The following is a 12,730-nucleotide window of genomic DNA, read 5'->3' as shown; positions in this document are numbered from 1 at the left end:
CTGGTTCCAGAGGCCTAGCTGTTTAATTAAACCTTAGTCAGATATTTAATTACACCATTTGTAGAAATCTAATATATGAATCTGCTTGGAATCTTGCTAAAACCAACAGTCTTCAGGGCAGAGAGAGAATATGCAAAGATTTCCACCCTAGATGGGTGACAGACAAATACAGTGCCTGCTTCTGCTTTGACAGTGTGTTCTGTGGTCACCTTGATCAGGAACTTTGATCTTTAGAGGTGGCATTTGCAAGTCTTTAAGTGTCCTGCTCTCCCCTCCTGCTTCACACTACTGCAGGCCTGAAGGTGAAGTTTGAAGTTCAGTATTGCTCTTCAAGAGTGGGTTGTACAAGTAAGGATTTATTCTTTAGACCACAGTATCTTCCTGAGGTTTCAGCTGCATTGGTGAAGAGAGCTAAGTGGGCATCTCTGTGTGTGTCTGAGGTCACCAAGTGACCATCTCAGCCCACTGGTTACAGAAGGAACCAGAGGAACAAGAGGAGCTGTGCACGGCACATGTGGACAGTACAGAGAGTTTCGATGGCGGAGTGCAGACAGCAGTGGATGTGAAAGCAGATGTCACTTAGGCACTGTCTATTTCTTATTGCATCTCTCTGCTTGCTCCTCTGTTTCCTCACAGTCCAGAACTAACCCTGCCTTCTGTTTTAGATGACTTCCTCAAGCCACAGATCATCATCCAGCCCGAGACAACCGTGGCTGTGCTGGGGAAGGACATCCGCTTCACCTGCTCGGCCGCCAGCAGCAGCAGCTCCCCCATGATGTTTGCCTGGAAGAAAGACAACGAGATGCTGCACAATGCTGAGATTGAGAACTTTGCCCACGTGAGGGCAAAAGGTGGGGAGGTGATGGAGTACACCACCATCCTGCACCTCCGCCACGTCACCTTCACCCATGAAGGGCGGTACCAGTGCATCATCACCAACCACTTCGGCTCCACCTACTCCAACAAGGCCCGGCTCACTGTTAATGGTGAGTAGGAAGCTCACTCCTTTCCTCACCTCATTCCTGAGCTCGTTCTTTAGGTCCTGCTTTTGGTGGGTGGCTCCTCCTGAGGGTCCATTCCTGATGGTGAGCAGCTCTTTGACTCTTTACACCACCTGCCTGCAACTTGGTAGATGCTGAGAGATGCCATGTGGGGAGGACGTGCCAGGCTTGTGGCTGCCATCCAGCCAAGCCCTTCAGCACGTTCCTAACAGCTTTAACCACCTCTCTCTGTGAGGAAGGGCTGAGGGAGCTGGGGGTGTTCAGGCTGGAGAAGAGGAGGCTCAGGGGAGACCTCATCACTCTCTACAACTCCCTGAAAGGAGGTTGGAGCCAGGGGGGGTTGGGCTCTTCTCCCAGTAAGACAAGAGGCCATGGGCCTAAGCTCTGCCAGGGGAGGGTTAGGTTGGATATTAGGAAAAAATTATTTACAGAGAGGGTGATCAGGCATTGGAATGGGCTGCCCAGGGAGGGGGTGGATTCTCTGTCCCTGGAGGTTTTTAAGAAGAGACTGAATGTGGCACTCAGTGCCATGGTCTGGGAACAACAGTGGCAGTGGATCAAGGGTTGGACTTGATGATCTCAGAGATCCTTTCCAACCCGGATGATTCTGGGATTCTTTGGCTGTTCCAGTAGAGTCCTTGCCCAGTGAAAAGAGGAAATGAAAATTGAAAAACATACAAAAAAGAGGCACTAGAATGACTGAAAGTTCTCTGCAGGGAGAGATGATGGGGTTTTCTTCCAGGTTCATTGCAGAAGAAAATTATTTTTGATCCCAGCTCTAATGCTCCTGAGTGGGCAAGACAGATCCGTGCTCTAGAAACACAGGGTTAGTCCCCAGCAGTGTAGTCATATCCTGCAAAAGGACCTTGTCTGTCATCCTCTGACCCATGGATAACGACCAGATCCATCTCCTGCTTGGATGGAAAAGAACTGCCCAGCAGACGATGTTTTCCCCATGGAAAATTGCTCGTGTGTAAAAAAAGTCCCTTTTTCTTGTTTTTTCTTCATCAGTATTGCCTTCCTTTATCAAAACCCCACATGACATCACCAGCAGGACAGGGACAACAGCACGGCTGGAGTGTGCAGCTGAAGGACACCCCACCCCACAGATTGCCTGGCAGAAGGACGGGGGCACCGACTTCCCCGCCGCCCGGGAGCGCCGCATGCACGTCATGCCCGACGATGATGTCTTCTTCATCACAGATGTCAAGATAGAAGACATGGGTGTCTACAGCTGCACAGCACAGAACTCTGCAGGGTCTGTGCTTGCAAATGCCACCCTCTCTGTGCTGGGTAAGATGTCTTAATGCCCTCAGAAACCAAGTGAGCTAGAAGTGGGAGCTCAAAGGGTTTGCTGCTCAAGCTCTTCAGGAGTTGCAGATAAAGGGACAAAGAGGCAGTGCTCTGTGTTAGTCTTGGTTTACTCTTCTACACTGTAGTTACCTAATGAAAAATACCCTGCTAATTAAAAGAAGGAGCCATGAATTGCATTTCCTCTTGTGCCAAGGAAGCCCCTCCAACCACTTCATTTCCTGCCTGGGAAAATGACTTTAAAAGGAAATTGCACTCCATCTCTCCTACCCCATGAAATAATTAATGTGTGGTGGCTGTTGCTCCTTGTCCTTAGGGGTTTCTTTCTTGGGAAGACTCAACACCAACTGGTGAAGGAAGGCCCTGTTTGTGCTACTTCTGTTGTGCTTTGCCCTGTTCCAGGGGTGTTGCTGCACGTTTGTCTGCAGGAGCATCAGTTATAGTCAGTTCTGTTAAAATTTGAACTTTCTTCAGGTATTAATTTCTGTGTTTTTCTCCTGCAGAGACACCATCTTTGATTCATCCCCTGGAAGACCACGTGGTGTCTGTGGGTGAGACTGTGGCTCTTCAGTGCAAAGCCACGGGGAGCCCGACTCCCCGCATCACCTGGCTGAAGGGTGACCAACCCCTGGTTGTGACAGAAAGGCATCACTTTACCTCTGGCAATCAGCTGCTGATCGTCAGGAACGTTGTCTTGGAAGATGCTGGGAAATACACCTGTGAAATGTCCAACACCCTGGGGACAGAGCGTGCACACAGCCAAGTCAGCATCTTACAGTCCCTCGGCTGTAGGAAGGACCGTACCACGGTGGGGATCATCACCATTGCTGTGGTGTGCAGCATCGTGCTGACCTCTCTGGTCTGGGTCTGCATCATCTACCAAACCAGGAAGAAGAGTGAAGAATACAGTGTCACCAACACAGGTACCTCTGCTCTCCTGCTCTAAGGTTTTTTCTGCCCTTGAGTGCTGTCAGACTGCAGCTGAATCAGCACATCAGGTAGCCACAATCACACTGTCACAGCAGTTGGCTTATCTTGGTGGTTCTCTTGGCTCACAAAGCTGGAACCAGCTTTTCACTTGCTGTGGAAGCATGTTCAGAGCTGCATTTCTCCCCTTGGCTGGCTCTTCAGAAAGGTCTTTTCCACTTGGCAGCAGTTTCACCCATTGCTTTGCTACTTTGATTTTCCATGACCATAAATGATAATTCTTGAGACAGTCTGGATCCTGTCCACAAAACTGGAAACCTTATTCTTGGGAATCTGTATTTTTCAAAGACTTAGTATCCAAAACATTGAAAAATCAGACTTTGAGACTGGAAACCCTTTTTCCATGTTGCCTGGAAGAGCTGTTGTAGCCCTGCTGATGAGGGACATCCTGCACTTCTTAGGGGAAGCATCAGTGTTTATTGCTTCCTCCTGATACAGAAAGGGGATAATTTGGTGCTGAAACAACTGCTGAGATAAAAAAGGGGGAAAAAAGCTCTTCTGCTGCCTTCAGTGTTTGGCAGCCTCTGAACGGAGGTGTGGAAGAACCAGCCTAAGGCTTCCCCACCCTGCTGGGATTTTCAGCTTTCCTATATTGCATTTATCTTTAGAAGTAGTACAGCAGGATTTTAAAAACATGGGCTAGGCAGAATGTCTTGGATACCACGTGTGGGATACCATATCCATAACAGTGGGATTTTTATTCCCCTTTTTTTCAGTCATGAAAACCTAGGGCTTCATGCCTGTTGTGGTTCAGTTTCACTTGGTATTTGTATGATGGGGAACTTGAAATTGCCTGATTCAGACTGGAGGCTCTCACTGGGTGGCTGAGGGGCTTTGACTTACTTGCCTGCTTATTTGACTCAAAGACCCTGTTCTGTTACTTGTCACTGTGGGAGAGAAAGGATTTGAGTTGAATGAGATACTCTAAATTTCAGGGGAAGAGAAATGTTTTCTTCTGAAGAGACACTTCCACATTCACCTGGTGTGTGCTGGCTGCCAAATGCAAAAAGCCAAAAAAAGGTTTTCTCAGCACTGTCTCTCACAGCTTCAAGTTTTGAAAAATGCGCAGTGGGGCTCTGAGGGGCACGGAGTGTTTAGGCAGTCCCTGATCCCTCTTAAAAACACAATTTTTCCCTGCCTTTGAAAACAGAAGCCTTTGTATCTGACTAGGAACTGACATTTCTCTGCTCCCATTGCTCTAGATGAGACCATTGTGCCTCCTGACGTGCCAAGCTATTTGTCTTCCCAAGGGACTCTCTCGGAGCGGCAGGAAGCGGTTGTCAGGGGGGACACCCAGCAGCCTAACGGGCACATTGATGGCAATGGTGAGGAACTTCCATTCTTTTTCCTGGGATGCTGGATCCCAATGTCACACGAGGAGGGAGAAGGCAGATTACAGAGTATTTCTGTGCCGTGTTAGGAATTCTCTGAAAGATCTTCATGTAGCTTTCGAGCTACTGCATTTCTGCAGAACAAGGATGTGTCTTTCACTTCACAAAGGTGCCCTCTCCCAGTAATCACAGTGTTCACACACACTGCTTCACAGACTGCTTCACAGACTGCTCAGTCAGGACCCAAGGATTATTTTTTTGCTAACTTTGAATTGGTTTTTTGGCACCAGAGTTACCATAGTTAAGTGCTAGCAGAGAATACATTAGCGTTGCCTGTCCCTGCCTTCAGGCACAGAAATTAAATGTTGGGATTTTACATTACTTGAACATAGCACATTAGGGAGGATAAATTAAACATTATGCACAGAGATTCGCCTGAGATTGTACAGTATTTATTCTGCTACACGTTAGCTTAAAATTATCTGTTATCTCCACTGCTATTTTTTCTGCCTTTCACAGCTTTTACAGTAGAAACAGTCCTATTTCTAATTTGTTAGTTTTAACAAGTCTGAAAGCAGATGGTTGTAATCTTTAGCCAGATGGTTCATTTGTTACAGGTATGTGTCAGACTGATGCTGGAAGGTGTCCAGATGTTGAAGCTCCCACTGGAGGTTGTAGACAGCCAAAACTGTGCACTGGGTATAATAAAGACACTTGGAAAACTGAAGACGTGGCTGATGGAATGCTTGTTCCAGATAAGACAGGTACAAACCCCATTAATCTGGAAAGGTATTTCGTGTCTGCACGGATCAGAAAGCCCTCCAAGTCAGACAGCATTAAGGCAAGAAACTGTTACCTTTAGAAAAAATAGCCCAGGCTGATTCTCAGGTGTGAGCACAGCAACTTTACCTTCTGCTGCTTGCTTTGATCCTTGCTCAAGCCTGGATAGCTTGGATTTGAGGAACTGTTAGAGAGAGGCAGACCAGAGCTGACAACAACAGCCATTCCTGGCAGCTGCCTCATCAGTATTTTGGTTTGAGCTGTTCCCAAAACACGAGAGCACTTTCAGACTGAAGGTGTTAACGTTTTTCATGCTCTTTAAAGGGGTTGTCAGCTTCAGTGCTCAGCTTCTATTTTATTTTCAGGATTTAAAGGTTGTTTTGGGCACTACACCTGCCTCTGCTCTTTGCCAGTTTCTTGGGTGTTACACTCATATTTTCTATTTTTAGGATGTGTTTTCTGTTCTCATGCTGTATTGTAACATCCACAGAAAAACAGCCAGTGAAGCAAATTTTCTGTCTAGGAGAAACTGTGAAGTTTCATAATGGAAATTTCTCAAGTGCACTAAGGAAATTAACTTTCAGCATTAAGAAACTCCTTCCTGCTTTGAATTCTGGTCATCTGTTATTACCACTAAAACAGCTGTAATATCTTGAGGGAACAGACAGTGGTCTCTGGAAAGCAGCAGCACAAAAATAAAAAGGGTAACTTGGTATTTTAAAGCAGGTTCAGGAAAATTCCACTTTCTGTTTCTGGAAAAGGAAATAAATGTTGATTATTTTTTTTAAAAAAAAAAAGAAAGTCACAGCTTTTTTGGAATAGGGAAAAAACCCCACAACCCTACTGAGCCTATGAATGGGAACTATCTTCAGTGATAGCTACAGAGTTTTGAAAGGCACAGGTATTTACTGGCCCTGTATAAACCCAAGAAATGTCCATGATATTTAGTGAGGGATTCCCACACTGCTGAGGGACAGAAGAACTGCACAGAGCCGCTTTCTCCTTCCACAAGTTGTGTGCTGCAGTGCTGACAATTTGCAGCTGGTTCATCTTCATTTGTTGTGGTTTTTCCCTTCCTCCCTGACAGGCTATGGGCTGCCCGTGGTGTGCACTGACTGCAGTGGCAGCACTGACAGCATGAACGTCCACATCTACCCCAAGGAGCTGGACTTCTACTCTGAGAGCCTCAAGACTCTGGATACCACCTACCCGAAAGCACTGAGCAGCAAGGAGCAGAACAGGAAGAGGGGTGCAGGCACCAGCCTCCTCCAGCCCCAGCCCTGCAATGGGGGTGCCAGCAGCAAGAGGATGGAAACTGATGGCACCCTCTACCCCAGCAACCACGACAGAATAAGAGCTGTGAGCACCACCAGCCCGCTGCTTGCAGACCAACAAGGTAAGTGTTGCCCTGGGGATGGCATTTGTCCATCTGGGTTATACCAGAGCTTTGTTTTCTCCTATCAGCTTGTTGCTTAAGGGCATGAATGACAAGTGGTTGGTTTTACAAGGTTGTCAAGTAACCACGCTGGGTCTTTGGTTTCTTGCAGGCTCTTCACAAGCAGTAACAAAGCCTTTGGAGCTGAACAACCTTAATTTGGTGAGAGCTTCAGCAGCAGGAGGGTCATTAAAGCAACTGAACGTGCTTCCTGAAATTTCCCCAACACTACTGGATCTGCAGAGTGAAGCAGAAGCAAGGCAGGCCCTCCTGTCCAATGGCTACACATCCAAGCCATGTGACTCCCTCCAGGAGCTGAAGCCACCAAACAGATCTCTGGACTGAGAGGGGACAGACTGCCATCTGCAATTTAACAAACACACTATTATTTTTTTTAATTTTTTTTTTTTTTTGCACAGAGTATATATAGGCTACTTACTTCTACCTCAAAATCTTGAACTGTCAAAGGCAAATTAAGTGAGGTATGAGAAACAAGCTTGTATGGGGAACAAACTCCTGTTCGAGCGTCACCTGTTTGTACATAGTTTAAAACTTCCCTGAGAAGTATGAAGCATTCAAAAGTTGACTTGCATATGAAGCACATAAATGCAAGGGATTATTGTGTAAAGAGAAAAGTATTTGATACCATTGTACATAAGAGTTTTCATATATAAATATATATATATAAATATATATATATATATATATCTTTTACAGAGGCTATTTTAATCTTTAGTGCATGGAAAACTGAGTGAAATTTTACAATTTTGGCAATATTGTTTTCAGTATCAGGTTGCTGTTAAACTTTGTGAGACAAATAATTCTGGTGCCTTAAATGCATAAGCAGAACTTTAAAAAGCCAGACTGTTCCAAAGGGATTGTCCTCTTTTCAGTGGAAGTTCCCTTAAATCAAGTATCAATTGGGTTACTTAGCACAAATTTCTTTCCCTCTTTGAAATTTATTGCACTTACCACATTTAAACAGAGATCTTCACCTGTTTCAAATGAAGCTGAAAAACATGCAGTGATAAATTACATAGCAACCTGATTTTTTTTTTCCAGTTGGTGGGAGAACTTAAATTCCAAAACTTTTCAAAACTGCATCAAAATTAGGATTTGAACTGTGATCCTGTGATACGTTAAGAGTGGACCACACAAGAGGCACTAAATAATTCAGCAACAGCACAGAGCCCCAAAACAACCAGACAAAAAGGCTGTCATGATTACTGGGCAGTCCTTACCAAAATAAATAATTCATGCAGTAAACTGTGGGGTGGTCTCATATATATTGCACCATTCAGAAAAAACATCATAGCAGGAGGCGTTCCCTGGCCAGAAACCCTGGTACAGCACAGATCCCCTACAGACTGGTTGCAGACATTTCCCCTCCCACATGGATGCAGCTTTACCTGTGTTCCTGTTCAGCAGGAATAACCCGTGCCACTACACTGCATTTTCACACCTCCCAAACACTTAACTCTGCTCTGGAGGGGGGGTTTGAAACCATAGAGCTGTTTTGACAACAAGACTAAAATTGCACTCCGAAGCTGACAGCTGTACTGTTAATTCCTCTGATAGTTGTGTTTTGGGTTTTTTTTTTTTCCCCTGCAACACAATATTGTGCTTTCTTGTTGAACACCATGAACCCCACCTGCAGCCAGACTTTTTATGAAAATATCTGCTTCAAATGGTTTCTGCTTTGTGTAGCAATTCTAGGCTATTCAGAACCATCCTGATTTAGAAGGGAAACTCTGTAGTTAAAGTTGAAACTACTCTGCTAATACCCCAGATTGTTTTTTTTAAGTAAGTTCATCAATATATAAGGGGACAAGAAATGCCCATGTTGGTCAAACAGATCTTTTGTCACTTCTAACTTCACTATGGTTTCTTACTTATAGAAAGGCTGCTTTCTGTTGGTGTTGGTACCTGTGGATGGAGGATTTCCTTCCAGTTACTTGTAATTTGAGTTCTGCTAACATGAGGTTGCTAACTCTGGTGATGACTACTTTGGGGAAAGGTTTATTTGTGGGTTTTGTAACTTTTTTCCTTAGGAGCAACTCAAACACCAGTTCCACTGAAGCTGAGTCTGTTGGAAGTCCAGCTTTGCTACTACTGTGGCTCAAAATAAGGGCAGAAACACTGAATTTTCTGGTCAGATCCATCACTTGGGGATCTATCTGAGTGCTACTGTGTCCTGTCCAGCCTTACCTAGAGGAGCCACCAGCTGTAGGGGAAAGTCCTCTTGCCTCTTGCCCTGTAGCTGATGGAGAGTTTCATTGTAGGCTCTGCAGCTGCCCAAGCCCTTGGAGAAGCACAGAGTAATTCTGTCAGGTTCCTGTCTGGATCAGCTCCTGACTATTGCCACGTTTGCATTTTTGAGACAGGTGGTGAGTTATGGAGATGGATTTTTTTTTTTTTTTTTCAAGGACACAGGATGAGGAGCAGTGGTTCCAAGCTGTAAGCAAGCAGATTCAGATTAGATTTTTTTTTAGGAAGAAATCCTTTCCTGTGAGACAAGGATCAGGTTGGATGGGGCTTGGAGCAACTTGCTTTAATGGAAGGTGTCCCTGCCCCATTCCAGGGTTTGGAACCAGATGAGCTTCAAGGTCCTTTCCAACACAAATCACTCAGTGATTCTGTGAGTGCCAAGTTTATTCAAAGCAAAGGAAATGGATGTTAGAAAATTATAAACTGAGCATGCTGTTCCCTTCACTCAAGGGAAAAATATGCTGCAGAACTGACTCGCAAGGTGAAAATAGTGGAACTGGGGAAGATGGGAATGATTTCACTGACTCATTTTGCTGGCAGAAATAGCATCACCATTGCAGATACAAAGCATATTTGCCACATTAACATTTGAAAATAAAAGAGTTCCTGAATAAAGTTAACTGCCTAACATTATGACTTCCACTAAATATGTGAATTTGCTGCTTCTAAGAGGCAATGTGAAAGAGGAAGTATTACTTTTGTGTACAAAGTTATTTATTTATTAGAAAATTTGGTACAATGTTGTACATTGAAAAACATGTAAGATATTGAAGTGTCTAACAAATGGCATTGAAGTGTCTTTAATAAAGGTTCATTTATAATATTACAGCTGTTTTGTTGAGAGTGAGCTTTTGGGAGGTTCAGTTGAAAAAATTAAATAAAATTCTAATCCATTGCTCTACTTCTTTCTGTCTTTCTGTGATGAAAATGCAGAATTAACTACCACCATACCCACTGCTGAAATGAGACCCACAGCTTTAACATAAAGATACTGTAGAGTATCAGCACTGACTTGCAGATGGGGGTGGAATTTGGGGGATGTATTTAAAAATACAATAAAGAACTCACAAGAAATACTTTTCCAATATATCAACTTACTGATGTATCTGGCAAGCACCCTGATCTTGGCACTGAGAACAGAGCAGAGGGGGTGTGCACACGTGTGTGTAAGTTTGTCAGGAAAATGGGGCCAGGACAGCACCAGGCTCAGCTGCAGCTGTGAACACCTCTGGTTTTCTCAAGCCCCACCCTGTATGGAAATTCCAGAAGCAACTTTGGAGATAAGCTGGAATTCTTGCTTTAACTGAAAATCTCAATTATTTTTCTGTATATTTAAAGAAAAAAATATTTCCTCTTCCAAATAATAACTTTGCATATAAAGCAGATTTTATGGGACTATTCTGATAAATCCCTTAACACATGTAGGAGTTAAAATATCTAAAAATGGAAAAAAAGCCTTCAAGAGGCTGGTGCCTCATCTGAGATTCAAGTTTTGTTCTTCCCCATTAGCCCAGTAATTAATTTTTCCAGTTTTGGTAAACGTGAAATAAAACTTCGCTACAACTCAAGGCCAACAGGCAGGAGGGGAAAAACAAACACGTTTTTAGGTCTTTTCCCCCTGTTGTCCCATAACTCAAAGTGTAATTTCTCAGCAGGATTAGACAAATTGGTGTGTGCAGAACACCCCTGGCTGCCTGCTGGGGCCCTCACTTGCCTGGTGCCATTCCTGGGAGACCGGGTCCTTCCCGCGGCGGTCTGGGGCGTGGAGCCAGAGTCCATCAGCACAGGAGAGGGGGGGAAAAGGAGCACTTATAAAACAATTCTGGTAGTTGCTTCAGTTGCTTGGGTTTTTTTAAGATGTAAAAAAAAAAAAAACCACCAAAAAACAGCGATGACAAAAACTGATGTAAACATTAAGTAAAATCAAGAAAAACGCAGCGTTTGGCCCCAGCAACTTCTGAGGCGTGATTATTTTCAGCTCAAGTTGTGAACTGCACTGCTAACTCATCATGTTTAAAGAACTTTAATAGAAAATATAAGTTAGCTTTTAAGACAGAGTAATAAATATCCTCCTCCCCCCTAAAGCCCTAAAATTGGTTCTGCTATATATAAAAGTTCATAAAAGAAACAACCTTAAAACAACCATGGCACAGCTACACCGTGCCATGGAAACAGGCAGAATTAACCACAGCCACTACAGGACTTGGCTGGAATGCTCCATTTTAATTGAAGATTATTTTTAAGAATTACTCTCTTTGTTCTCTGTTTTTTCACTCATTTGCCAATTATTTTTAAAAGTCGAAAATATAGAAAAAAGTCTTACTGCTATGTCATGGATCAACAGTGTAATGAACCATCCAGCCTCAGTAAGCCTGGCCTGATGCTCAGAGCAAGGGCTCAGGCTTTGCAGGTGCCCCCTCCCTGTTCATGCACTGACCTGGTTTGTTTGGCATTTGTTCTCCTCACCCCAGGCTCCCTACACCTGTCTGTCTTCCTAAAGAGAAGAACAACCTCACAGTTAAATTCCAGCACCCCAGGGAAGCACATCAATCACCACAGGTGTGACTTTGAAACACAGAAGTGCTGCCACGACCTGGGAGCAGGATGCACAGACCCTGCAGCTTCACCCCTGGGGTGCCACCAGGCTGAAAAGCTGATGGCCTTGGTGACACCGTGGCTGCACAAGCTGAGCTCTGGGTCCTGCTCAAGTCTGGCCATGGAGTGCATGGAGCCCCAGCACCCAGCTGCCCCCCAAACCTCACACAGCCCCCGTGGCAGCCAGCACCCAACTCCTCACCCCTGTGCAAGGAGACCCTCACTCAGCTTTCCAGTGCCATGGCTGAGTCCAGGGCACACAGGGGACCTGACACCACCTGGCCCAGCCCCTCCTGTCCCCCCACACCACCACAGCCCCACTTTGTCCTACCCAGGTTGTCCCTGTGCAAACACCCTCCACATCTCAACATTTTCAAGCACCATTTGGCCAACTTGCTGAGGTCAACTTGGGGCCTCCAGCCCAGACTGGTGATAATTTTGTGCAATTTCAGTAAGGCTTTTTCACATAGCCCATCCCTGCACCATTTTGGCCACTATAGTTTCTCTCTCCTACCATGAGAGGAGGAGCAGAGCTCTGCTCTGCCAGCCAACAGCACCCTGAGAGCCCTCAGGATCCATCCAGCTGTTGGCAGAACTTCCATGCTCTCCCTGACTTGCCTTCCCAGCCTCCCTCCTGGGCTTCAGCATTTCCAGCCTCCTGCTCCCTTCAGCTGCTGAGGGAGAAAGCCCAAAAGAAGGCAGAGCTGCGTGTCTGTCTTTGCACAAGCACAGCTGTAAAATAATACAAACCCGTGCTTTTACTGGAGAAATATGAGTCTAATTAATAAAGCTGCATTGGCTACCACAGAGGAATGCTTGCTGAGCACCTGTAGGTATAAACAGGAATATAAACTTTCTCAAATACTGCTCAAATCAGAAACAAATGGATTATTGTCTTTTACAAAGAGCTCTCCCAACCTGGAATACTTTCAGTGCTGTTGGAGGGCAGCAGGCCGTAACTCTATCAGCCCCTTCCCCGACCAGAAAAACCCTCCCTGTGTTACGAGGCAGGTGCCACTGAA

The 12,730-nt window shown here is 45.0% G+C and overlaps 1 protein-coding gene across 1 annotated transcript in view; it reads left to right on the top strand.

Annotated features, from left to right (window-relative positions):
• The window catches only part of LRIG1 (leucine rich repeats and immunoglobulin like domains 1), an 83,992-nt gene extending 76,634 nt beyond the window's left edge, over positions 1-7,358 (top strand). Inside the window, 7 exon segments of the mRNA XM_071756250.1 lie at positions 666-986; positions 2,013-2,294; positions 2,816-3,235; positions 4,502-4,624; positions 5,230-5,394; positions 6,498-6,806; positions 6,958-7,358. Of these exon segments, the coding sequence (XP_071612351.1) occupies positions 666-986; positions 2,013-2,294; positions 2,816-3,235; positions 4,502-4,624; positions 5,230-5,394; positions 6,498-6,806; positions 6,958-7,190 (1,853 nt within the window). The 3' untranslated portion in view covers positions 7,191-7,358.
• Positions 7,359-12,730: the final 5,372 nt, after the last annotated feature.

The sequence above is a fragment of the Heliangelus exortis genome, chromosome 12 (assembly GCF_036169615.1).
Source record: "Heliangelus exortis chromosome 12, bHelExo1.hap1, whole genome shotgun sequence".
In the NCBI taxonomy this organism is placed as follows: domain Eukaryota; kingdom Metazoa; phylum Chordata; class Aves; order Apodiformes; family Trochilidae; genus Heliangelus; species Heliangelus exortis.
Note: the sequence above shows the minus strand (reverse complement) of the source record. Positions and strands in the feature narration are given on the sequence as shown.